The 24,152-nt window shown below is 40.3% G+C and overlaps 1 protein-coding gene across 2 annotated transcripts; it reads left to right on the top strand.

Annotated features, from left to right (window-relative positions):
* Positions 1-2,465: 2,465 nt before the first annotated feature.
* Positions 2,466-24,103, top strand: uhmk1 (U2AF homology motif (UHM) kinase 1). Of its 2 annotated transcripts, XM_078168596.1 has the most exons (10): positions 2,466-2,698; positions 2,785-3,238; positions 4,922-5,051; positions 5,213-5,399; positions 5,487-5,684; positions 5,942-6,036; positions 6,186-6,262; positions 6,381-6,479; positions 7,427-7,515; positions 9,262-24,103. In XM_078168596.1, exons 2-10 carry the CDS (start codon positions 2,935-2,937, stop codon positions 9,406-9,408), a joined length of 1,326 nt encoding a protein of 441 aa, XP_078024722.1. In that variant the 5' UTR covers positions 2,466-2,698; positions 2,785-2,934; the 3' UTR covers positions 9,409-24,103. The 2 variants fall into 2 exon arrangements, with proteins under 2 accessions (XP_078024722.1, XP_033477170.1); XM_033621279.2 differs by having other exon boundaries at positions 2,466-3,238.
* Positions 24,104-24,152: the final 49 nt, after the last annotated feature.

The raw sequence follows: 24,152 nt of genomic DNA, 5'->3' as shown, positions 1-24,152 counted from the left end.
AGATTTCACATTTAGATTTAGACTTAGCATTAAGATTTAACATCTAACATTTAGATTTATATTTAACATTTAGGTTTAACATTTAATATTTAGATTTAACTGTGACATTATATTTAACATATTTCAAATATTGCTGTAAATGTGGTAAAAAGTGACTTAAAAAATTCACACCACTTTTTTAAACGTTGTTTGAAGCTAAATGTGGCAAAACATTGATGTTAATTTCAGTGCGAGCCACTTTACAAATGGCACCCCATAATCCCCTGCTTATATTAATAATAGCTTGATGATATGGAACAATTAAATAGCCCAGACTGTTCAAAATAAATTAATATCATTGGTCACAGGGAGGGTCAGGCAGGCAGAGGATCAACACCTAATAATTATGAGATATGGATAGATATTTGTGGACCTGTGGTATGAAACACAATAAACAAATGTTGAGGTTAGCACAGCAAACAGAATGGGGTGCGACTCAGTCATTATGATAAGCGCAAATTCATACAGCAGAGATGCAAAGCACATCTGACGGCCCCAGCTCACCGGGGAGAGAGTTATGCACAAGAACAAGATGTATGCCGCCGATGCTCTGTTGTACACATCCAACATATACTAACATCACCCAGATGTGCCGATCACTAGGATGAGGTAATAGTGAGCAGGAGGCCACTCTGTATCCTCGCTGCTTTCAGGCAGCCTTGGGGCACAAAAACAGAGCGAGATATGTCATTATATTAATGGAAACACAATGAACATGATAATGCACAGTATGGCATGACCCAGCTGTGCCAATCACCAGCAGACCAGACCACAGACTGTATAAATAAGGTAGTTACATGACAACACACAACAACCATTTTTTTGGTGGCACACTGGTGGAAGTGAAGCAGTGTGGATCAATGAAAAATGAAATCAATTAAACAGTTTATTTCAGTTGGTAACGCAATTGGTGACATTGTAAATGTGATACTGTTACCCAAAATTCTGTTTGTAACGCTTTACATTACTTCGTTACTGCTAAAATGTAATATATTACTGTAATGCGCAGCTATGATCATAAAAATTATGTGGCAGTGACTTTTGGCAGTTAATTTTGTAACTACAACAGTTGGAAAAAATTGTGTATCAGACAGAGAAATCAGAATTAGCCTTAACTGCCAAGTACATGTGTACATCATAGGTGCACATACAAGGAATTCAGCTCCGGTATTTTGTTGCTCTCAATGTACATACATAGAAATAGACATACAGCTAAACAAGGACATCTATACTGTATATATCTCCTCTACCAGAGGCCTAGGAGTTTAAGGGTCCTGTGCAGTAATAACATAATACATTTTATTTAAAAGGTGCCACCCAAGGTAACCTGACAGAGCATGATATAGAATATATACATGAACTGGGCAGACACATTGTTGCTGGGATAAGCTTAGTGATACTGTTTAAAGGGGGCACAGAGGGAAGAGTCAGTTTCAAAGTGCTGAAGCCAGTTTGATTAGGTGGGTGTTGAGATGGGATTTGAAGGATGTTGTGCTGTCAGACTATTCTGGCCCCAAACCATATCCAACCAGCATCTTCTCAGCCTGTGTAAGCAGGAAAATATGGCTACCATCCTTATGAGAAGGCGACGGAAATGGATTGGACATGTCATACGCAGAGAGCAGGACAACATCACCCGAACTACCCTTCACTGGACACCAGATGGTAAACATAAAAGAGGCTGACCCAAGAACACCTGGCGCAGGACGGTGGAAGGAGAGCTGAAGGCCCTGCATCACATCTGGGGTTCCGTAAAGACGCTGGCCCAGAACAGACAGGAGTGGAGATCCTTTGTTGCTGCCCTACATGCCAGCCGGGCATAAAGGGCAGTAAGTAAGTAAAAGTAAGTGCTGTCAGACTGTCGAATGTGTGGGGGTAGCGAGTTCCAGTGCCTGGGAGCGGTCAGGTGAAAACCTTGGCAACTGATGTGCTGAGGCGTGAGGTGGAAATGGTCAAAAGAATATCAGAAAGATAAGTGGAGGCTAGGTTGTGGGGGGCCCTGAAAGTGAGCAGAAGGGATTTGTTTCATCAACCTGGTACTGAACAGGGAACCAGTGTAATTGGAAAAGAATGGGGGTGATGTGATCCGGTGATTTGGTGTAGGTAATGATCCGGGCAGTAGAGTTTTGAATGATGTGAAGTCAAGGCTCTTGATTTGGCTGAGGCAAGTGTCTCAGCTGTTCCTAGGACTGCACTCTGCTGGACAGAGATTTCAAATGTTGTACCTGGAATTTGCTGGAGCCACTCTCCCAGCTTGAGGGTCACAGCCCCTAAACGCTCCTGTTACCACTGGGACTACCTTGGACCTCACCTTCCATATCTGCTCCAGTTTTCCTTCAACTAACCCAATGGAGACAGCATTTAGTGGGAGGAGAACATGTAGTGACACTCCTCACCGGCAGGGGGCAGACTGCGGGAGAAGCTGCACCACAAACCTGCAGGAAGGAAAGTAGAAACGGAAGTAAGATTGATATCAACAACCTGAGTTACAACCAACTTAGGCAAAACTTTACTGCAGTTAGGACCGATACGTGTTTTAAGTTATTATATTCGACACGAATGCCGTATTATGGGGGAAGTATTTTCCCGCCTGTCGCCGAAGTGGTTTGTTTTTGTGCTGAAACTCAGTGGCTAGTTTAGCCATTTTGGAGCAGCTAAGGTAGCTAACTTTCTGTCAGCGTGAATTCATTTCGACAGCCTCAGTAAACAGCAGTCTAATATGCGCAGGTTTTGCTCTGTGTTTAGTTTTAACAAGGTTGCAGGTGTGGCCGGACTGTCTGCTCGCTGTCGCTGACACGTCCCGGTAGTTTTGACAGTGCCCCGGTTTGCTCGCAATGCTCCTGCAGCTGCTCCCACCTGTCAACTAGCTGGCTCCTCTCCTCCTGTCTGCCGTCAATGGCTCACTGCGGCTCCTCCGAGCCCATCGCTAAGGTACAGGCACCGCGTCCCGACAGCACCAAGCCGTCACAGGGTACCGTCGACCAGAGCATGAAGCCGGTGCTGTTCGAGATCTTCGGCGAGATATGGACCGTCCAGTCTCGGCTCGGCCAGGGAGTCTCGGCCTCGGTGTACCGGGTCAGCTCGGGCAGAGCCACCACCGCGGCTGTCAAGGAGTTTCAGGCCGACACTCAGGGAGGAGATTACGGGTATCACAAGGAGAGGACCGTGCTGGAAGGCATCCAGGGACATAAAAACATAGGTAACAACATTATTTCACTATTGTACGGCCATCACAGTTACATCAGTCACTTACTGTCTGCAATACTGTGACACCAAACAACCACTGCTCATGTTAGAGACATTAGTGATACAGTTCTTAATGCACCATTTTCTAACATGCACATATCATCTCTAACTGTCAGCATAAATGTTTGCATGTACATACTGTACTTCAGGGATACTCACCTTGCTTTAGCCAGGGGCCACTTTTGCAATATGAGGCCAGGGGCCAGTTAATAAACATTAATAACAGTTCAGTCAGGAACACTTTTGTCAAAGAAAACTTTATTTCCATTTGCAATATCATATTTGGCGCTGTATTATATTTGGCAGTATGGCTCTGTTCTGGGGCCCCTCTGCCGTTCCTCGGGCCTACAAGAAAGCCTTTTCCACACGCCTGCATGGAAAGCATAAGGCGGAAATAGCACACCTCTCTGCCCTTCCACGTGCAAATGAGGAAAGTCTGAGGCAGAGAGAGCAAACAGAGCAGAGAGCAGCAGCAAAGACCCCGGGAACAGAACAGAGCAGCATCAATGACAAACAGAAATGACATTGATAAGTCAGACACAGCATGAAAAGGAGGAGCTGGGGTGGAGGCAGGTTGCAATTGCAAAGCAGCTTGCAGAGGAAGCAGCAACAGTAGGCAGGCCAGAGCAGTTTAGGCATCCTGAATGAGATCGGTTGCATAGAAAGGAATCATGTGATCTATCAGCTGCTCCATCAGTTGATTGGGCTGTTTGAGATCAGCTGATGTAGCTGGGCTGTGAGCTGAGCTTGACATCGTGTCCTGCCTTAATTAACGCTATGCTCAATTTAGTACAATATATAATAAATGAATTGCCTGTTAAGAACGTTTCGATGCTTGCTGCCCTCACTCAAATCGACTCAGGGGTGTTTCTAGGATTTGAGGACATTCGGGGCTCCAAGTATCCCCTGAACCTCAAGGTCCTCCACTGCCACTTTTTACCTTTTTATCAACAAGCTCCATGTTGATGCTTTTTCTGCGCCCTGATACATTATCCACATTCACATTACAAAAAAAATGCTGGTATGAATTTGTGAAGAAAGAAGAAGAAAATCCGCACACTGAATTAAAGCTCCCAGTAAGTTAAAAAAAAGGCTGGCTGACTTCCACAATCCAAAGCCATCCAAATGGTCTTCCTCAGGCAACTTCAAAAGGAAGTTTTGAAGTTGCCTGAGGAAGACCATTTGGGTCGAAACGTTGCTTTTTTAGTCATTAAAAACTTACTGGGAGCTTTAATTCAGTGTGCGGATTTTCTTCTTCTTTCTGCATGGACCCCTATTATCCAGCACCTGACCTAAAGCAGGATTGGATGTGCGCACAACTACTCTGTCTTCTATGAATTTGTGAAGAAAATGGTTGGTGGGCCATCTATCACCTTATCCTGATCCTAAATGTGTCTCTCAGACCTTAAGTTGAGTATCGCTGCTGAACATTTTCATCCAGCCCATCATGTATATCCATTCAGTATTTATTTATGCCAGTCATTTGTGGTATACACCTGGTAGAATATTCTGTAAGACCATTTACAAATATATGTCCTGCTTTTTAATTCTGCAATATGATCTAACCTATGAAACAGGATTTGATTCCAGTAAAACAGGCTTTCAAATTTGTGTTTGTTTGTTCTCCTCCCTTCAGTGACACTGTACGGGGTGTTCACCAACCACAGCTGTATGGGTGTTGCCACCCGTTGCCTTTTGCTGGAGCTCTTGGATGTCAGTGTGTCTGATCTGTTGGTGAGAGGCATCAGTGGTACCCAGGGTGGTCGGTAAGTAAGGTGATGTTTCTGCTCTGTGATACATGTTTCATGTGCCCATCACAAATGAAAAAAAAAAAACACCTACTTGAATAAAAATGGTTCAAACCTTCATATATTTAAGAGTGCTTTAGCTTCCTTTTTAACTTAATGTTAGCATTTTATTTCGGCAGACCCCAGCAGGGCCACTCCATGTGGCTTGTCCAGCACTGTGCCAGAGACATCCTGGAGGCTCTTGCCTTCCTTCACAGGGAAGGCTACGTCCATGCTGACCTCAAGCCACGCAACATTCTCTGGAGTGCCGATGACGAGTGCTTCAAGCTCATTGACTTCGGCCTCAGCTTCAAAGAGGGAAACCAGGTGGGTGTGCCTCGCAATTTGAAGGTCACTAATAGAGTATCTGCGATAACTGTATTTCTAACTCTCTCCCTGCCTCACCTCCTCCAGGATGTCAAGTATATCCAGACAGACGGGTATCGCGCCCCAGAGGCCGAGCTTCAGAACAGCCTCGCTCAGGCTGGGGTGGAGGTGGAGGGGGACTCGGGCTGCACGGCCGCCATAGACCTGTGGAGCCTTGGCATCATCCTGTTGGAGATGTTCTCAGGAATCAAACTCAAAGACACCGTCCGCTCACAGGAGTGGAAGGTAATGATGACGATAAAGATTTAAAGGGACAAGAAGGTCTCAAAATGTATGAATGTAGAGAAAGAAAAAAACATAAAGTAAGAGGAAATATCTCTTTATAAAATAAGAAACTGACACTGCAGGACTTAGTTATTTAAATAAAGGAAGTTTGTAGAAGTTTTGAATCATCTGTTGTCAGTAAGGAAACGTCTCATAGAGCAGAACCTCACGTGCAAAAGAAAAATCGATCTTCTTTGATTTGTTTCCCTCTCCTTTAGGACAACAGTGCTGCCATTGTCGACCATCTTTTTGCCAGCAACAGTGTGGTGTGCCCCGCCATCCCTGTCTATCACCTCAGAGACCTTATCAAAAGGTTCGCTCTCACACACTCAGCTGGCGTTTCAGACTGCTTGGATATGATTACTGTTATTCACTATACTGTGTTGGCATGCTATCTGTGTAAGCAGAGGAGTGTTGTCAGTACTTTTGTTCCATTGGACTTTTGTCACGTTGTGTCTGCAGCATGCTTCTCAACAACCCAAAGCAAAGATGCACTGCTGAAACTGCCCTGCTGAGCCCATTCTTCAGTATTCCCTTTGGTATGTGTCAATATTTGAGACTTCCACCAGGATTAAGACATCTCGAAATGAACCATATTTAATCAGTGTGCTTGTGTGTGTGTGTGTGTGTGTGTGTGTGTGTGTGTGTGTGTGTCAGCTCCTCACATTGAGGACCTGGTTCTGCTGCCCACTCCAGTCCTGCGTTTGCTCAACCTGATAGATGACAGCCATCTGCACAATGAAGAAGAGTACGAAGGTACAACAATGCGTATGTTTTCTGTCTTTAAATTATGAATGACTTGTGCCTAGTTCAGACTGAACTTTAGCCCTGATTTTCCACTCATTCCCCAACTAATGCCTCAGGTTGGAGGCAAATCACCGTCGCCTCAGTGCTTGCACTTGAGCGCTGAGTGAACTTTTCAAAGACGCAAGTCGAGAGCCTCGACAATGCATCGCAGATGTCTCACAGGCTAAATATCTGGACCTGTCAGGGAGCTACAGCCAGTAAGAGCACATGACACGGCTTGAGGGAGAACCTAGGGTACAGGTCGCCTGGAATAATAGGAACTTTACCATATGTGCTTTATTTGCTACACAGACCAAAGCTGTTTTTGCACCTAGAGGAAGCAGGCCATGGTTGTTTTCAGTAGTACCCATAAATTTGGGACTACTTTGTTATCACATTGCACCTTTAACTTTGAGCCTCATGCTCATATATTCGTTGCAATCGATAATGTGAATTTAAGTATATTGAAATATTGATTACACACACAAGTCACAAATAAGATACGGTACTCAGACGATGTGACTTTGGTTTCAGCTGTACAGAGAACTAGGGGTTGGAATAGCTAGAAAAGCATACTTGCACGTGGTATCACATCATTTCTCGTGTCACTTCTCGCATATGGTTTTTGTGAAAAAGGTAGTTTGGAGACCAGACAAACTTATCTTGGATTTCTCTTGTGAAAGATCTCGTAGTGTGTGAGCCGTGTTGCCCCTCAGTTATGTATGGTGAAAACCAAAACGACTTCAAGTCTCCATATAAGAGACCAATATGTGTAGCGTGAACAGAACAGCGGTCTGATGACTTTGAAAGTCGTGCTGTCTGAACTAGGCAGTGGTTAATTACTGAGTTGATTTCCTGTTTATTTATTGTATATAGAGGTGCGAGTAAGTCAAAATGTCTGCCATTGTGTCTTCCAGACATCCTGGAGGACATGAAAGAGGAGTGCCAGAAGTATGGCTCTGTGGTTTCTCTGCTCATCCCCAAGGAGAACCCAGGGAAAGGACAGGTTAGACTGTTGATCTATGAACCAGCAATCTTCAAAAATGTTTCAGTTAAACTACAGGAGTCACAGGGAACTCTCGGAGTTAGAAATATTTGTTTTACAGCTGCATTAAACATACAGAACCTCCACTGTGTTTCAGATGTACAGACTTCATTAGGTTGTAGCACACCAAACTTTATGAAGACACATTTTGTACAGTAAAATAATGATTTAAAAATTTGTGTAAAATATGAGGGAAAGGTGCCAATGTACTCTTTTTTTTCAGTTCAAGTAGATTATAAAGATGATTCTAGCAGTATTTAGCAGTATTATTCTGTTAATTGACTTCATTAATACAGGTACCCTGACTAAAGTGATACAGTGGTCTCTTCTTTACTCACCTACCCCCTAATGTTCACTGGGTGCAGCTGCATGGTTTCTATGACTGCCTATAAAAGCTTGTTGTTATTGAACTTGAAATCATTATTTAATAGTACGTATCACTGTTAGTGATGTCGTCTCAACATATTTTCAGCAAATCAAAGCTGCAGCCATCATGGTTGTTTTCGAAAATGTCTCAACAGTGCTCCTCTTTACGGTCTTCGTCTCAAAAACATCCCATATTAGATAAACGGTTGTAATTGGGACAGCATGTCTCAGGCCGCTGGAAATCCTCCAGACTGGCAGATTCATCTGGTTTCTTAGAGAGAATAAAGGCCAGGACATCTGCTGCATCTATAACTGCATGGAAAATGCGAAGTTGGGCACTGGGTGCAACCCTTGTGCCTACTCGGTACAAACATTCAAGGGCTCACAGGCAGCGCTGAAGAATATTTAGGAATTTAGGATACTGTGATTCAAGGACTTTTAAGTCATTGGTGTGTCGGGTAGGACAGATAAGCACACGCAGGAGGTTCCATTTCAGTCTTTTATTTTAAGGCAGTTTGAGCTGGTTTAAACCAAAGAAAAGAATAAAGAATATTAAACATCATGATTCCTGATTTGGAATAATTAATGATCCAACAAAGGTAAATTAACTTTATACAAAATAACTATAAACATAGGAAATAAAATCAGGAAATAACTTAAACTTAACTTAAGCAACACAACAGATGAATAATGATCTTGTAAGGTTCATATACTAGATTTAAACAACTGGATGAGGCGGCTCCTTTGTTCTCCAGAGAAAAGGATTGCCACCTGTGAGCTGCTGCTACATTTAGACTCTGGGCTCTGCTCATCCAGGAAGAGGGAGGCAGGTAGGAGTGGTTGGGGATTTTCCATAAGCACCACATCATATCCTACTTAATTGAAATCCCGAATTCTGAGCTGATCTTCTTCCAGTGCGTATTAAAATACAGTCCATGGGACAGATGTAAAGCTCTGGGTAGCCCTGAATGTTTGACGTCTCCCCAAGATATCTGCCAGACATGCAGGACACATTGCTGCGATCCAAAAGTTGCTGCCTGAAAAACAAGTGCTTGGGAACACTTGCGTGCCGCTACGTTGTGACTCTCGCTTTTGAGTGTCTCATCGGTGCATCTACATCTACAACAGTGGATTTGAAGGGGTAAAAAATGTGGCATGTGTACGGGCCCTTTGCTTGTTAAACAAAAATGTAACATGTATGTATTCTAGTGGACTCTGATCCGCAACGAAGCCATGGCACGACCAGAGCACATTGCAGCTACATCCAGTCAACATCGGGGGTTACATACATTCATTCATTCACCTACTAATTTCTCAACATGTCCTGTGTGTGGCCATCAGGTGTTTGTAGAGTATGCCAACTCCAGCGACTCCAAAGAGGCTCAGAGGCTGCTGACGGGCCGCACCTTTGATGGGAAGTTTGTCGTGGCCACCTTCTACCCTCTCAGCGCTTATAAAAGAGGTTACTTGTACCAGACTGTGCAGTGAAGTCCTGAAGTTCAATTTACACCTCTGCACTGTTTGCATGGAAAAACACAACTGCATAAGCCACCACTGGGGAGAGCTCATTTTCTGCCTTTGAAAATAACCACCACAGGTCATGAGTGGCTGCCCTGCAGTTTGAGTTCAGATGATTCAGTTATTAGTAAGTGTAGTTCAAAGTTCTGCATGTGTAGTTTTCTACGGTCAATCTGTTTCACGCAGAGTGTAAATTGAACTCAGCTGTGAGGAATAAACAGCAACACTTTATTTCTGCTGCTGCCTCCAGTCTGTGCGCTAGTCTTTATCAGTGCATACCCCTCTAGTGCTTCAAGGTGACCTGCACCTATCTCATTTAATGACTCCAGGCCAGAGGTCTGTTGTCTGGGTACAGCAGTTTCTGTTCTAGCTTCCATTTCACCATCATTCATTTCTAGAAATTACCACACTGAAAGAATGAGTAATTAGGACAAGTAAAATCTTCTCTGATGTGGGTTGCTAGAACAAAAGTCTGAGTATATGTGCTTCACATTACATCTAAAGAGTTTCATATCTGTAGACCAAGTGAAACACTTAATCTCATCAGTTGAGTCAGGGATATGAGAAGAAACATGTAGCAGGATAACACTGATCTCTCAGTAGTATGAGTGGGAGTTTTATGTCTGTCAAACCTGAAATAATATTAAATCTTAGGTTATTATTTCTTAAGTTGAACGTTTAATGAGAGGAATCAGCATGGTACAAGGGGATTATACAGGTGTCCTCTGCTGGCTCCTCAGGCTGTTTTCAGGGAGAAGTGGTTTGGAGTGACCCCCCTCCACCAGCTGGTAGTTTTCACTCAGTCTCTGCCATTATCTGAGCAAGCCAAGGGCCCCTAGTGCCCTGCCCTGTAGCCTTATGCTTTGTAGCTTTTTATTTTCAAAAGTCTACATACTCAGAGAATATTTATATCATCCGTTGACTTTGCTCCCATTTATATGGAAGCCCATTGAAGCAAAAGAGTGGAAAGAAAAGATCCTGTGAGTCACTGTGAGAAACTTTCTTGAAATAATAGTATCTGATTTAGTATCTCCAAATAACAGTATCTCGAAATAATGACTTAGTACTTCAAAATAACGACTTAGTATCTCAAAATAATGACTTAGTTTGTCAAAATAATGACTTAGTATCTTGAAATAATGACTTAGTACTTCAAAATAATGACTTAGTATCTCTAAATAATGACAGTACTTCAAAATAATGACTTAGTATCTCAAAATAATGACCTAGGATCTTGAAATAATGACTTAGTATGTCAAAAAACAACTTAGAATCTTGAAGTTATGACTTGGCATCTCAACAATGACTTAGTATCTCAAAAAAATACTTTTTATCTTGAAATAATGACTAAGTATGTCGACATAATGACTTGCTTTCTCGAAATTTTGACGTAGTATCTTGAAATAATGACCAAGTATCTCAAATTAATGACTTAGTATCTTAAAATCACGACTTAGTATCTTGAAATAATGACTCATTATCTCAGAATAATGACTAAGTGTCTCGAAATAATGACTGAGAATAAAAAATGACTTAGTAATTCAAATTAATGACTTAATGTTTCGGAATAATGACTAAATATGTTGACAATGACTTGGCATCTCAAAATAATGACTTAGTATCTCGGAAAAATGACTAAGTATCTCAAAATTATGACTTAGTGTTTTGGAAAAAAATGACTAAGTATCTCAAATTAATGACTTAGTATATTAAAATCATGACTTAGTATCTCGAAATAATGACTTGGCATCTCAAAATAATGACTTAGTATCTCGAGAAAAAAAATGACTAAGTATCTCAAATTAATGACTTGGTGTCTTAAAATCATGACTTCGTATCTCGAAATAATGACTTCGTATCTCGAAATAATGACTTAGTATCTTGAAAAAAATGACTAAGTATCTCAAATTAATGACTTAGTATCTTAAAATCACGACTTAGTATCTTGAAATAATGACTCATTATCTCAGAATAATGACTAAGTGTCTCGAAATAATGACTTAGAATAAAAAATGACTTAGTAATTCAAATTAATGACTTAATATCTCAAAATTATGACTTAATATCTTGAAATAATGACTTAATGTTTCACAATAATGACTAAATATGTTGACAATGACTTGACATCTCAAAATAATGACTTAGTATCTCGGAAAAATGACTAAGTATCTCAAAATAATTACTTAGTATTAAAAAAACTAATAATTCAAATGAATGACTTAGTTTCTTAAAATCACGACTTAGTATCTTGAAATAATGACTTAGTATCTTGACATAATGACATGATGTCTCGAAGTTTTGACTTATTTTCTCGAAATAATGATCTAGTATCTCAAATGATCACTTAGTATCTTGAAATGAAGACTCTGTGACTCAAAACAAAGACTTAGAATCTCAAAATAATGACGTTGCATCTCAGAACAAGTATCTTGAATCAATGACTGGGTATTTCGAAATGATGACTAAATATCTGGGTATAACGACTTAGTATCTCGATATAATGACTTAGTATCTCAAAGAATTTGTATCTTAGTAATAATGATTAACTTTCTTAAAATTTTGGACCTTCCATTCATGATGGTAGACCCAATATTTTGAGATACTAAGTCTCTATTTTGAGGGAGTATATCATAACGACTAACAGGATCTTCTTTTCATCACATTGGCGGAAATATGCTTCCATACCTTTATGAGGACATACAGTGAGTTTTGTGTTTTGACTACAACACTGAACAGCACATGAACAAGTGAATATTTTTGAGTGCATGCTGAAAATGACTGATGTATGAGTAAAATCTGAAAATTTTCCAGTTGGAAAATGAGTGTATGAACAAAACTAGTAGAAGCTCCAGTAGTGGTAGAAAGTGTCTTCTGACTAACTAAAACCAAGTATGCTTTACTTTTTAGTGACCCTGTAGTCATGGTGTAATGGGAATAACAGTCCAGAGCCAAAGTGCTGAGCAGCCTATAGCTGTTAAGAGTCTCACTGAGACAGGAGGAAGTGCAGATATACAGTAGCCAGTGTACATGTAAGACAAGTGGTTAAAAGCCACTGTGTGTAATGTTTGCAGTGTCTTTAAAATCTTGCTAATGGCTTAGGTTGTTATTTGAAGAAAATGGGGACAATCTAGTGGACGTTGGTGTAGTTTATGTGTCGCTTTGGCCAAAGTTGGACATTTTTGAATCCTGCACATGGTGGCTTTAAAGATTGTGTCGCACTATGCATATGAGACGTGTAGAGAGAATGTTCAGTGGCGACTGCACTAAATAGATTGTTACAGTCTACAAGTGAGACTTTTAATCTTTCAGTTAGTTTGTGCATGAACCAGTGGATTGATACATAGACTGCAAACCTTGCAGAAATATGTTTCACAAAGGTGTCTGTTTTTGGTGAACCCAAAATGCAGGATATAGAATTGTGTCATATCTTTGTCAATGTCAAGAGATGTTGCTAGTTGCATGACTGGAGAGGAAAGTTTTATGAATCAGTAATGTGACAGAAATGTCGTAAATTGTGCAGTCTTGAAATGAAATAATATAATTTTGTTGTGTTATATTGATTCTATCAGGGCAGTGAGACAGCTTTACCGATAGAGTCCAGGAAGAGGCATGATTATGTTGGTTAGCAGTGACAAAGAGTCGTCAAGCTCTGTAATTTTGCAGTGGAATTAGGGCTGCATGATATGAGGAAAATATGCAATATGCAATAACGTTGTTAAATATTGCAATAATGATATTACTTGCCATTAGCTAACTAGCTAAAACACAACTTTGCTTGTTCAATTATAAAATGAACGGAAATTCCAGCATTCTTTTATTGAACAAATTGAACATTGAACTAAACACAAAAGGCACCAATAAAAAAAGAATGATAGTTACATTTTAAAGTGCAGTTTTCTACTGATACTCTCTTTCAGCTAACTAAATAAAATCCCTGACTGCAATATCGCAGTCTTTCATGATGCGTTTATCGCACAGGTCGACACTGCAATCATGCTAAAAAAAGAAAGATATATTGTGCAGCCCTAAGTGGAATGTACTTTTACGTTGTAGATGCATGGATTATTTTGTTCAGTTGGACTGGATATGTAGTATCCGTCACACCAACTCAGTCACACTGAAACAATGTTTTCTACACAAGTGCCCTCTGACATTCAAGCTAGCTACCTAACCAAAATGCTGCTATAACAACAGGTTGTGTAACACCTGCTCGTGTCGATTCCTCAAGTAGCCAAACAGTTGCAGATGCCTTAGAGAATACTTCCCTTCCAAGTTACAAAATGGAGCAGGAAACTATTTTAGCTTCTTCGTAAAGTTGGCTCATTCTTCACTGTATTTTCATTAAAGCCAGACTGTGTATGTTTTACCCAACAGCAGCAACTGCGACTAGAACTGACAATGATGGTATGATGCTAATCCCAGTGTTGGAATTAAGCACCAGCCACAAGCCAAAAGCTGTGGCTGCTAGATTTGCTTCACTCAACAACAGCCAAAAAAAACATTGGGAAATTATTGAGTCACTGTAAGATTTTGGAGTCTATCAGCTTCAGTGGCAGGTGGACAAAATACTAATTCCCATCCCTGGCTCATGCTAGTATTAGCTACAGTTAATGCTAACCTAATGGGTTAGCTAAATTTTGAGCAACTAAATACTAGAAATGCTAACCTACAATTTAGCATTAAAGGGACAGTTAACCCCAAAATGAAAAATACATATTTTTATTCTTACCTGTAGTGCTGTTTATCAGACTAGATTGTTCTGGTGTGAGTTGCAGAGCATGCATCTTCTCATGGACTAGAGGCTTGTGCTTGTGACAGCATGAGATGTAAACATTAATGGTGTCCTCCTCGGCTGAGCTGTAACGTTAGCAAGCTCAGTGGTGCTAGGTGAGCTAGCAGGAGAGTAGTTGAAACATATAAAACTACTCACATTGTCTTGAGTAATGGTCATGATTTCATGAGGAGTTTTTCAAAATGTATTTTTTTTTTGTGCTTTGAGCACCACAAGCCGAGTCCCATCTAGTTCCATTATATTGGAGAGAAGGCAGACATCTCTATTGCCGATATCTCCAACAGTTGGCAACTCTCACCAAAACAATCTGGACTGATATATAGCACTACAGCTAAGAGAAAAAATATGTATTTTTGACTTTGGGGTGAACTGTCCCTTTAAATACTGCTTTGCATGTACTGTTTACCATTAAGCTAAAATGCTAAGTAATTGTATCAGTCATACAAGTGAAGAAGCTCAGTAATGTGCTTTATAGACCCATATTTACTTTTAAGTTTGCTTATATTAGCTAACAACAGCCACCATAAGTAGGGATGCACGATAATATCGGGAAGTCATTGGTATCAGCTGATATTGGCTTTAAAATGAACTATCTGATTCAGCCAACTTTCTTATTTTGCACAATGAATGAATATTACATACATTGAAAAGCATTGTGTTTCATGTCTCCATCTGCTGGTGGGCCGTCACAATAAGAGAATGCATGCATAATATGATGTTAAATCCACAACAGAAGAGACTTGATGATCACTAAAATTAGGTTGAGAAAAAGTGGATATATCGATATTGGTCAAATGAATTATTACATATCGGCATATCCAATATCGTGCATCCCTAACCATAAGTTAGTGGCCATACACCACTAAGCAACGCTGCAGCAGCAAAATCTGTAGTGTACTGAATTTTGCAAGGGTGTGTTTTATTGCTTGGGTGTTAAACTTTTAATTTGTAAGTGGAAGAATGAGTTATTTCTTTACAGTCTGTAAAGAGCTGCAGCTGGTTCATGTTGTAGAGCACAAATAGAGCCCTGCTCCGTCAGGGTGGGTACTTTGGGTGATTTAAGCATGTTAGAAAAACGTGATGTTCATATAAAATAAGAACATTTTTGACGCGTATGGAGATATAAATCTTTGTCTGTCTGAGACGTATTTTTATTAAATAATGTGTCGTTCCTTCCCCTCTGAGAAAATCTGTTTAAATTCTGCAACTAAAAATATAAAAACAGATTCAGGGCCAAAGTTGCAGGTCTGATCTCAAGTACTACACAAAAAAAAACAACATATTTTTCTATCAACTTTATTTGTATGTGCCTGAAATGTGAATTCCAAAGTTTCCACTCGAGTGCGCCGCTGGCCTAAAAATCTCGATGTGAAACTTGAATTGGACTCCAACCACTTGACTGCACAGCACTTTTGAATTAGCAATCTGTGGTATGGAAGCGGGATGATCAGTGTTGTCAGTTGCTTATAACCAGTCGTCCTCAAAAACTAAACAACACATTTTCTTCCAATTTTTTTTATTTGTCCCGTAGTTTGTCAAAGACCTGCTGCAGAAAATTAATCTTTGATAATGTCAGGATATTCCTTTGAAGTTTAATTTAGTCCTTGATCGTCTTTCAATATATAACCTTCTTCTCTATGTCTGATTCAGTGAGACTGTCCTCCCCAGAAACAATTTGTAGAAGCAGCTCATTATTAGTTTTTCATATCTATGTTTAGTGTAGGTGGTGACCAGTGTGACTGGTGTGACAGTGGCTGCAGTGTTTATGACAGGAGCAAAGGAGGAGGTCAGGTGATGTGGTATAAAGTCTGTGTAGGGACGAGTTCGGGTTGGATGAATGGCTCAAACAAACACAGGACTTTGACCCAAGAGATTGCTGTTTGTGTCCCATATGAAACCAGAAGTCAATGTTGAATTGTTTTAACTTTCACACATAAATTAACTGACGTCATACTTTAAATTAACTTACTATTATTTTATATATTATTTTAAGCCAAACCATGAGTCATTGGCAAACGACCTATTCTGTCGTTAGAAATGAGGACATGTTGATGTCCTGCCACAGGTATGGGCGCTAATTCAGGAAACACTCCTGTGGATTGTATTACAGGGTGTGAGCAATGTGGTCGTAGGGGTTTGGTAGTGTCTTTATTTTTCTGTAGCAATGCTGCCACATGTTTATTGACTCAGTCCCTGCAAGAATAAACTCTCTATAGGCTTAATGTAGCTTATCAAATAAAGAGTACAGGCCTTAAGTTCTGTGGCTTGTACAGTAAAGCGCTTTAAGGAGAATTTGGAGATTGTTACGAGAACTCCCTTTGTTTGTGTTTGATGATGCATGACAAATTAGTGTTTGTAGGTTGTGGTCGTTGCATGGTTTTGAGATACTGTGTTAGCGAGTGTGTCGAAAACTGATTACAACTTCCACAGCTCAGTCTTGCCTTGTCTAACTACTCGCTAACAAAGGTTTATGTTGTGTTCACCAAACACAATGTGAATTTTTGCGTTGCTTTACTCGCGTGAGGTTCAACATTAGAATATTTTGTGATGACTCGCTTCATATGCACAAATAAGTGGATTTCAGTGCTGATTGGCTATCGCGGCATGAATCGACCACTGAAGTTCAGATTTTTTAACTCTAGTGAATACGCATTTGACTTTGGCTCTTCAAGCATTAATAGCAGCTGCCACAGAGCTATGAGTGTCTGCAGAGGAACAGAAATATTTTTTAGCAGTGTTTGAATATTAGACTCAGTGTTTATTGTGGCTACTGTTGATTTGAATGGTGTAATATCAAGTTGTCTGCTGCATGCTGATTCTGTTTGGGTAGGAGCTCACATTAGTTGAATCCTGAATCTTACCAGCTGAGCTCGAGGATATGCAAAGTCAGCTGTTTTTTGTGTTCGTTTACACAGTGATAATCGTTTTTATTGATTTTACGCTTGTGGAGTTAGTTAGTCTTTTTTATTTTATCGCTATATAATTAGTAGCTCTCAGTGTAGAGGGCGTAGTGTTTTTGTGTTTCCAAATTAGGTGTGTGCTATGCAGGTGAAAAAAAAGATGCGAGAACATGCAACATGCTGATCACCCTGCAAATGTGATATTAATGGACTAGTGAGTCTTGTCTCAGTCATGATGATGCTGTGTGCACGTGGTTAATGCTCACTGTCACTGTTGATCATTGAGGTGAATGTGAACACAATCCAGCTTGACCATTATTTAAACATTTAAGTCAAGCAGCATCATGAGATTATCAGACACATGCTTCTATTGCTACCTATTGGTGACCACATGCAACCGAGGCTGCAACTGACAATTATTTTTTTGTATCATCGATTATCATCGTTTTTAAAATTTCTTTCTTATCAAAGTAATCCAGTGGTAGTTGTCTGTATAGCATGTTTTGCCTTTTTGATAGGACAGTCGTAGATTGACAGGAAAGGTGGGAGAAAAGGGGGATGGCGTGCAGCAAAGGGGACATGGGTCACCGCGAAGGACGCACACTGTACCGGGTGAGCTAGAGGTCGTCCCACTTGGTCACACTTTTAATGGTGAAAATTTACCAAAATATCAACAAATACAGGCAAAACTGTGGCTCAGGTTTTAGCCCACAGTTAACGTGTAAAAATTATACTTCGTGTTTACATAGTACGCGCAGTTGTCTCAATCTTGTCTGCATTTTTTCGATGGAGTACATAAACAAGCAATCACTTGTTTAGATTGTCGACGATAACTTTTTTGTTGATTGATCAATCAAATAATCGTCTAATTGCTGCAGCACTAATGCAAACTTACTTACCTGCTCACAGAATATCAGCAACTGTATCCAGAAATGTTCGTTTAAGCTAGTATGTTGTGCTAAAAAAAAAAAAAAAAAAAAAAAGAGCATAGCTTCAAATAAGCCTGCTCAAACTCTGTTGTTGATGTTGAACCTTATTGATCTCACACTCCAGCTGATTGATAGTCGACTACAGTGAGGAAGCCCCGACTGGAATATTTTTGTTTTCAGCACTGACTGCTTTGCCATTGTGAAAGTATTGAGTCTTGATTCGTTACGTTCAACAAATCATTGGTTTGTTCAAATTCTCTGTATAAAGATTGGCTACATGTTATCAAATGTGATATAACTGCCATATGTTTTTGTACCGTAACACACTAAGGCCATATAGTCAAATTTAAATAATTTATTTATTCAAGATGTAATAACAATAACTTATCTTCCCAGTCCATTGGGAGCAAACTTTAAACACACAAAAAAGATGAGCCACGAGGGCCTGTGTTGGCAGGGGGCAGGGGAGCGCTTCATCCCAGCGCTTCGTGAAAAAAGGGCTGGCAGCACATTTTTTAATGACGTGCTTTGCGAGGGTTTTGTTTTTATAACAACATTTAATTTACACATTGAAACAGTAGCCTGGTAGCTAACATAACGCTACATTAACAAAGGACGTACCACACTATCAACAAAAACTTTACAAAGCAGCAACATGTCATGTCTGCCAGCTGATCTGCTCCCGAGCTTTTCTGTCTTTGTTGTGACAGTAGAAAGAAGCCCTGCTAAAGGTAAAGTTCAGAGATTTTCAACTTAAAGCGCTTGGAGCGGCCGCACAAAAAAGGTGGAGCGATGGCGGCTGCATGTGGCCACATATGTTCACTGGCGCTGAATGAACAAAAGCTTTGTGGGCACAGGCCCCTAAATGGCAGACAGGTACTCTACAACAACAGCTTGAGTTTACACACCTGCAAAAAGCCACCAGATCCTGTTTGTTCATGATGCGTGTGAATATGTCCTGCCATATTTGGCATGTTGTCTGAGGTGGCGTGTAATATCTGCCCTCATGCTTCCATGCCTGGTGTTGGCATAGATAGAACCAGTAGATGGCACTAAAGGGCGCAGTCAGAAGTATTAGCCGCAACAAACGCAGCAACAGTGGAGGAGGTCGTAATACACTACCTTTAAACAGAGGCAGTGTTGCAGACGGCGGTGGTCTGTGCAGCCATCATATACGCCCCAACATGTGGACAGAGAATTCTTTTCACTAATTTTTCACTATATGTTATTATATATTACAGATTTTTTCTGTTCTGCTGTTATCTAAATTTCGTTTCCCATGGTCGTATCTCACTTGAGCCACGCTTCTCTGTTTCGTCCGTATCCATAAGCTCTCAGAAAACGTGCACAAAATACAGATGAAAAGAAAACAGGACAGAAGGCTCCGTCCATCTTCGTCTCTGTATCTAACGTTGAGCATAAGGTGAGCCCGTAGGCTGCAGTACTGAGGATAAGTGCACAGTGTTGTTGGCACACAGAGGGGAAAGGCTGGAGAACAGAATCAGAGCTCTGTCACACTCGTTGGGTGATTCTGAACCAGTTGTTACTTCATATTGTGGAGCTGAAGATGGGTTGAAGCTGCCTTGCTTTTACATGCACTGGCTTCAAGTCCAACACGGGACAGACAGATGGACAGAGGCCTCTGTCCTCTAAGGCTTTCATGTGTAAGTCTCCTGCTCTGCTGGCTTCATGCTTGGCTCCAGTCCTTGATTCTTGTCCTCATGTCTGTCTGTGTGGCTCCGACTCCAACAGGCGTCTTCCTCGCCCAGCTTTTATAGCTGTATTATTTTGTATCAAGAGTTCTACCTGTCTTCCCATCAGTTTGAATTTGATACTGGCTTCATCAGGCTTCTTCTTTTTATTGTTGGCACTGCATGACATGAAATATGAGTGTTTAAGTCTTAACATTTCAAACACTGACTTCTCGCTGCCGTTTGGGTCTGACAGTGAGCTAAAGTGCAGCTTTAAGTCAGTTTATCTTCCATTTTCTGTCATTTCTCTGTTGTCTTTTTGTCTTCGCTGCTCAGCGCGGCTCCTTCTTTGTGCACTGACAGAGATTCAGGGCTGTGCTTTAATTTCATAGCATCTGACCTCTAGGCCTGACTTTGATAAGCTCTCAGCACATTTGTGCATTAATGTGTGTGTCGAAATAACTTGGACAGTGTTTGTGTGTGTGTGTGTGTGTGTGTGTGTGTGTGTGTGTGCAGTTAGAGAATGAAGTAGCGGTAAAAAGTTACTACAGTTTTGGGAGGCAGTGTTTCTCAGTTGTAAGAGCTGTCTGCTGTGTGTGTGGTTCGTCTGAAACATTGTGCATCAGACTATTTTCTTCCATCTGTGTACGTGTGTGTGTGTGTGTGTGGTAGGGCTGCACGGTATGAGGAAAATATGCAATAACATTGTTCAATATTGCGATACTATTTCCAGTAGATACTAAAGTGTACTCAGTTCAAAACAAATAGCTTTTTGAATTAAAACAAAAAGAAAGGAAATTAATTCCAGCTTTCTTCTGTTAAATAAACTGAACATTAAACTGACACAAAAGGCACCAATTTGTAAAAAATTAATGATAGTTACAATTTGAAGTGCAGTTTTCTACTGATAGTCTCTTTCAACTAACTAAACAAGTCCCTGAGTGCTGTATGGCAGTGTTTCATGAGGCCTTTACACACAAGTTGACATCGCGATGACGATCAGAAAATGATATTTGGTGCAGCCAGAGTGTGTAGTGGTGTGCTGTTTGCTTGCAATCTCAATTTTAAATCGTAAGTACAGTCTGAGTAGGAGTGAGTAAGTGCATATGCAAGTGTGCAGCCAGCCATTTATACTGTGATGTCTTTAGTGTCCATTCCTATTAACAAAGCACACATTACATAAGGCTCATCTTTACAGCACAGACAATAGAAGATGAAGTACAGTGGTGTTCAGAAAAGATCAAAATGCTTCGTTCTGCTCAGCAGAGCCGCACACAAAACTTTCCCTCAGTCGGCTCAAAGTTTACGTCCTGTCAACACGTGTACAGATGTTTTTATAAATGGATAGTGTCCTCTGTTTTTTGGCGTTTCGTCCACAAGCAGATGGAGTTTTAGATGGAGTTGCTAAAGGTGCTTTCAGACCTGGAGTTGTCTTGCTTTGGTCTGAATCAGGGACTAATTTAGTTACAAAGCTGTATAATTGCCTAGAGTTGATTCGTGTTTACAAGCAGACCAGATCAAATGCCTTGTGCGAGAAAGCTGCTCTTGAGGCGCGGCTCCAACTAGAAAACAATGTTTTGATGCATTGGATGTGCTGAATGTGCATATTAAGGCAGTACAGGAGGAGGTGCACATTAATAATCCTCCAGGACTGTAACATGCTCATGTTTAACCCAAACAATGTGTCATGTGACTGCAGTTGGTTCAGATCCAGGTCAGAACACCTTCTCACCACAAACGAACCGCATCAGAGTTTGTTTGTAACCGGACTGAGACTTTCTTGAAGAGGTGGTCTCTGTTTTGGTGCAATTGCTGTGTTCACACCTGCCCAAACGAACCGCACTCAGGGGGCAAACGAACTTGAGTTTGATTGAACCAAACAGGGCAGGCGCAAAAGTAACTACGCAAGCAACTTTTGCATGTCCAGAGCATTCCCCAAATCTTTGAGTGAGCTCTTTATATCAAAGGAGAATCAACAATGATGAGATCTCCAGTCAGCATTTTGAAAAAGATAGCTTGCACTCTCTACCACCTTTGAGACTATGGAAGACAGCTAACATCTGTGAGCGTTTGGAGTCGTTTCTGTGTTCTAGTGTGGGCGCAGATATTTTGTAAAACAAAGGTTGTGTGAACAGAATTAAACAGGGGGAAAATTTCCATCTGTAGAAATATCTGTACACGTGTAGACGAGGCCTTCATCACAAAAACTACACCTTCAACTGAAGGCGAAAAAGAACAATCACACTGCAGCAGTGATTACACCTTCACATGTACTTTAATTTTTGAGCCGTCCTTGCAGTTAATGTCATACATATTGACAGGAAGTGTTTACTGGTGGTAGAAAAGAACTGTGATTTTGTGCGAATAACAACCTTTTTTTTTTTTTTTTTTAATTAATTCTGATTTAAAGCTGCATTAATTAATTGATTTGCCAGCCAGAAAACAACTATCCAAAATAGACTAAAAAACTCTGTAGAGCTGTGAACTTCAGATTCAGGTGATAACTTTATACATTGTTTTCTTTAATCCATAAACATATTAATTAGTGCAGCTTTAAATACTTGTGTTACATTCAGTGTTGGAATGTAACTAAGTACATTTACTCAAGTACACTACTGAAGTACAGTTTTGATGTATTTGTACTCAAGTATTTCCATTTTATGCTTTATTATACTCTTTTTTTTTTTTTTTACTTAAGTTACTTTGCAGATTCAGATTATCAACACAAAATATACATCAACTAATAAATTGTGATGTGAAGGTGTTGGGGAATAAAAATCAGCTTCACAGAAGGTATATAAAGTAATTAAAAATAGCCCCAGCTTAATCAGCTACAAGATTAAAGTGACAAACATTATTATAACACGATTACATGTATTATTCTGAAATGAGCCGTACTTTGACTTTTGGTACTTCAAGTATATTTTGATGCTAATACTTTTGTACTCTTATTTAAGTAAAAGTTTGAATGCACTGTGCAGTTTCTACTACTTTACTCAGAGATGTACTGTGCAGGATTTTAAAAACTCCCTCTCAAACATCACTTCAGACCCTCTCTCAGTATGTGGTGGTGTGGCCCTCTGCCTGAACTTCCTTATTTCCTGTGTTCAGGTTGTTTATGGTTGCATATCCCCACATTGCCCAGGTGAGGGCGGGGCTTTATATAAAGGTAGTGAACAGGTGCCACACTGTATGCAGCGGCCATCCAAGTGACACAGTGCCAGACAAACGAAAGAACAGCGAGGCAAAACAGGCGTGTTTAAAAACAGTAACTGACAATCCTGCACAGTATACCTTCAAGTAAAAGGTCTGCTTCCACCACTGGGTACGTTTGAATATTTTGGCAGTCATATAAAATGGGTCCTATGATCTCTGCAAAAACAGGAGACAATGCGCTCAACTCACAGAAACAAAAAAGCTGGGTGCTGAATTCCGAATAAAGTTTAAAATTCAAAAAGATGAGAGGAACAGCACTCCAAGTTTATCAAATTTTATTTTGTCACACAGACGTTTCGGGTCTGGCCCTTCTTCAGTGTGCTCTGGCAAACAATACGAATTTGTTTTGTTTGTTTTGAAACTGTCAGACAAACTAAACCAAAATGATTTGATCAGAACGGGGAACTTGCACAGGCATTATATCATCATTTTGAGTCCTCAAAACTCTTATGTCTTTTTTTTTATTATTATTATCAAAAGACAATCTTTATGATCATTATCGCCATTTTTGGTTGTGGTCTTGCTTTTGGTTTTATTTGAACCAGTATGGTTGAGAGGCAGTTTGTTGAATGTTGTGTAAAAGTTGGATTCTGATGGAAAAATAGAGTCTGCACCAGAGACCATGCTCAGAATTTTGGTGAGAATTAAATATACGTTCATGGGATTGTTTTCTAGTGTACAGACTCTATTTTTCCATCTTTCACATATTTTTCTGTCCAGCATCTTGTATTTATCGTCTGTTTGAATAAAAGTTGGATTCTGACTCTCGATGATGTTCCAGAGGACAGTGGGATGTTTTCAGAAGTGGGATGATTGGTTGAATAAATTAAAACAATTGAAACATTAAAGTACAAAGACTTCATATTAATTTGAATCCCCAGATAATCCATCCTCAGTGAGCAGTCACTGCTTTGTGAAATGTCCCACAGGTCAAACTGGACTAAAACACAAATTACTTTCAGTTTCAAAACTTCTGCTTAAAGGAAGCACAATGTGAGGAGGTCACTGTATGCAAGACACATGTATGAAACCGCGTGAGTTCGTCCATGCTTTACAGCCTTCCAGTTGAGAGTGGATCATGGCGCTCATACTGTTGTCTTTGAGTATCTCACAATAAAAACAATGCTTGACATGAACTGATGTTTGTGTGGTGTTTTTGGCTCAGTGAGTGACGGACTAATGGATG

The sequence above is a fragment of the Epinephelus lanceolatus genome, chromosome 6 (assembly GCF_041903045.1).
Source record: "Epinephelus lanceolatus isolate andai-2023 chromosome 6, ASM4190304v1, whole genome shotgun sequence".
NCBI classification, from domain to species: domain Eukaryota; kingdom Metazoa; phylum Chordata; class Actinopteri; order Perciformes; family Serranidae; genus Epinephelus; species Epinephelus lanceolatus.
This window is presented reverse-complemented; position numbering and strand designations above follow the sequence as displayed.

Excerpts from the sequence above, each read along its gene's own strand:
- uhmk1 (XM_078168596.1), top strand. The coding sequence starts at position 2,935 with ATGGCTCACTGCGGCTCCTCCGAGCCCATCGCTAAGGTACAGGCACCG. Across the intron at positions 6,263-6,380 it reads ATTCTTCAGTATTCCCTTTG|CTCCTCACATTGAGGACCTG; the intron begins GTATGTGTCAAT and ends TGTGTGTGTCAG. Across the intron at positions 6,480-7,426 it reads CAATGAAGAAGAGTACGAAG|ACATCCTGGAGGACATGAAA; the intron begins GTACAACAATGC and ends TGTGTCTTCCAG.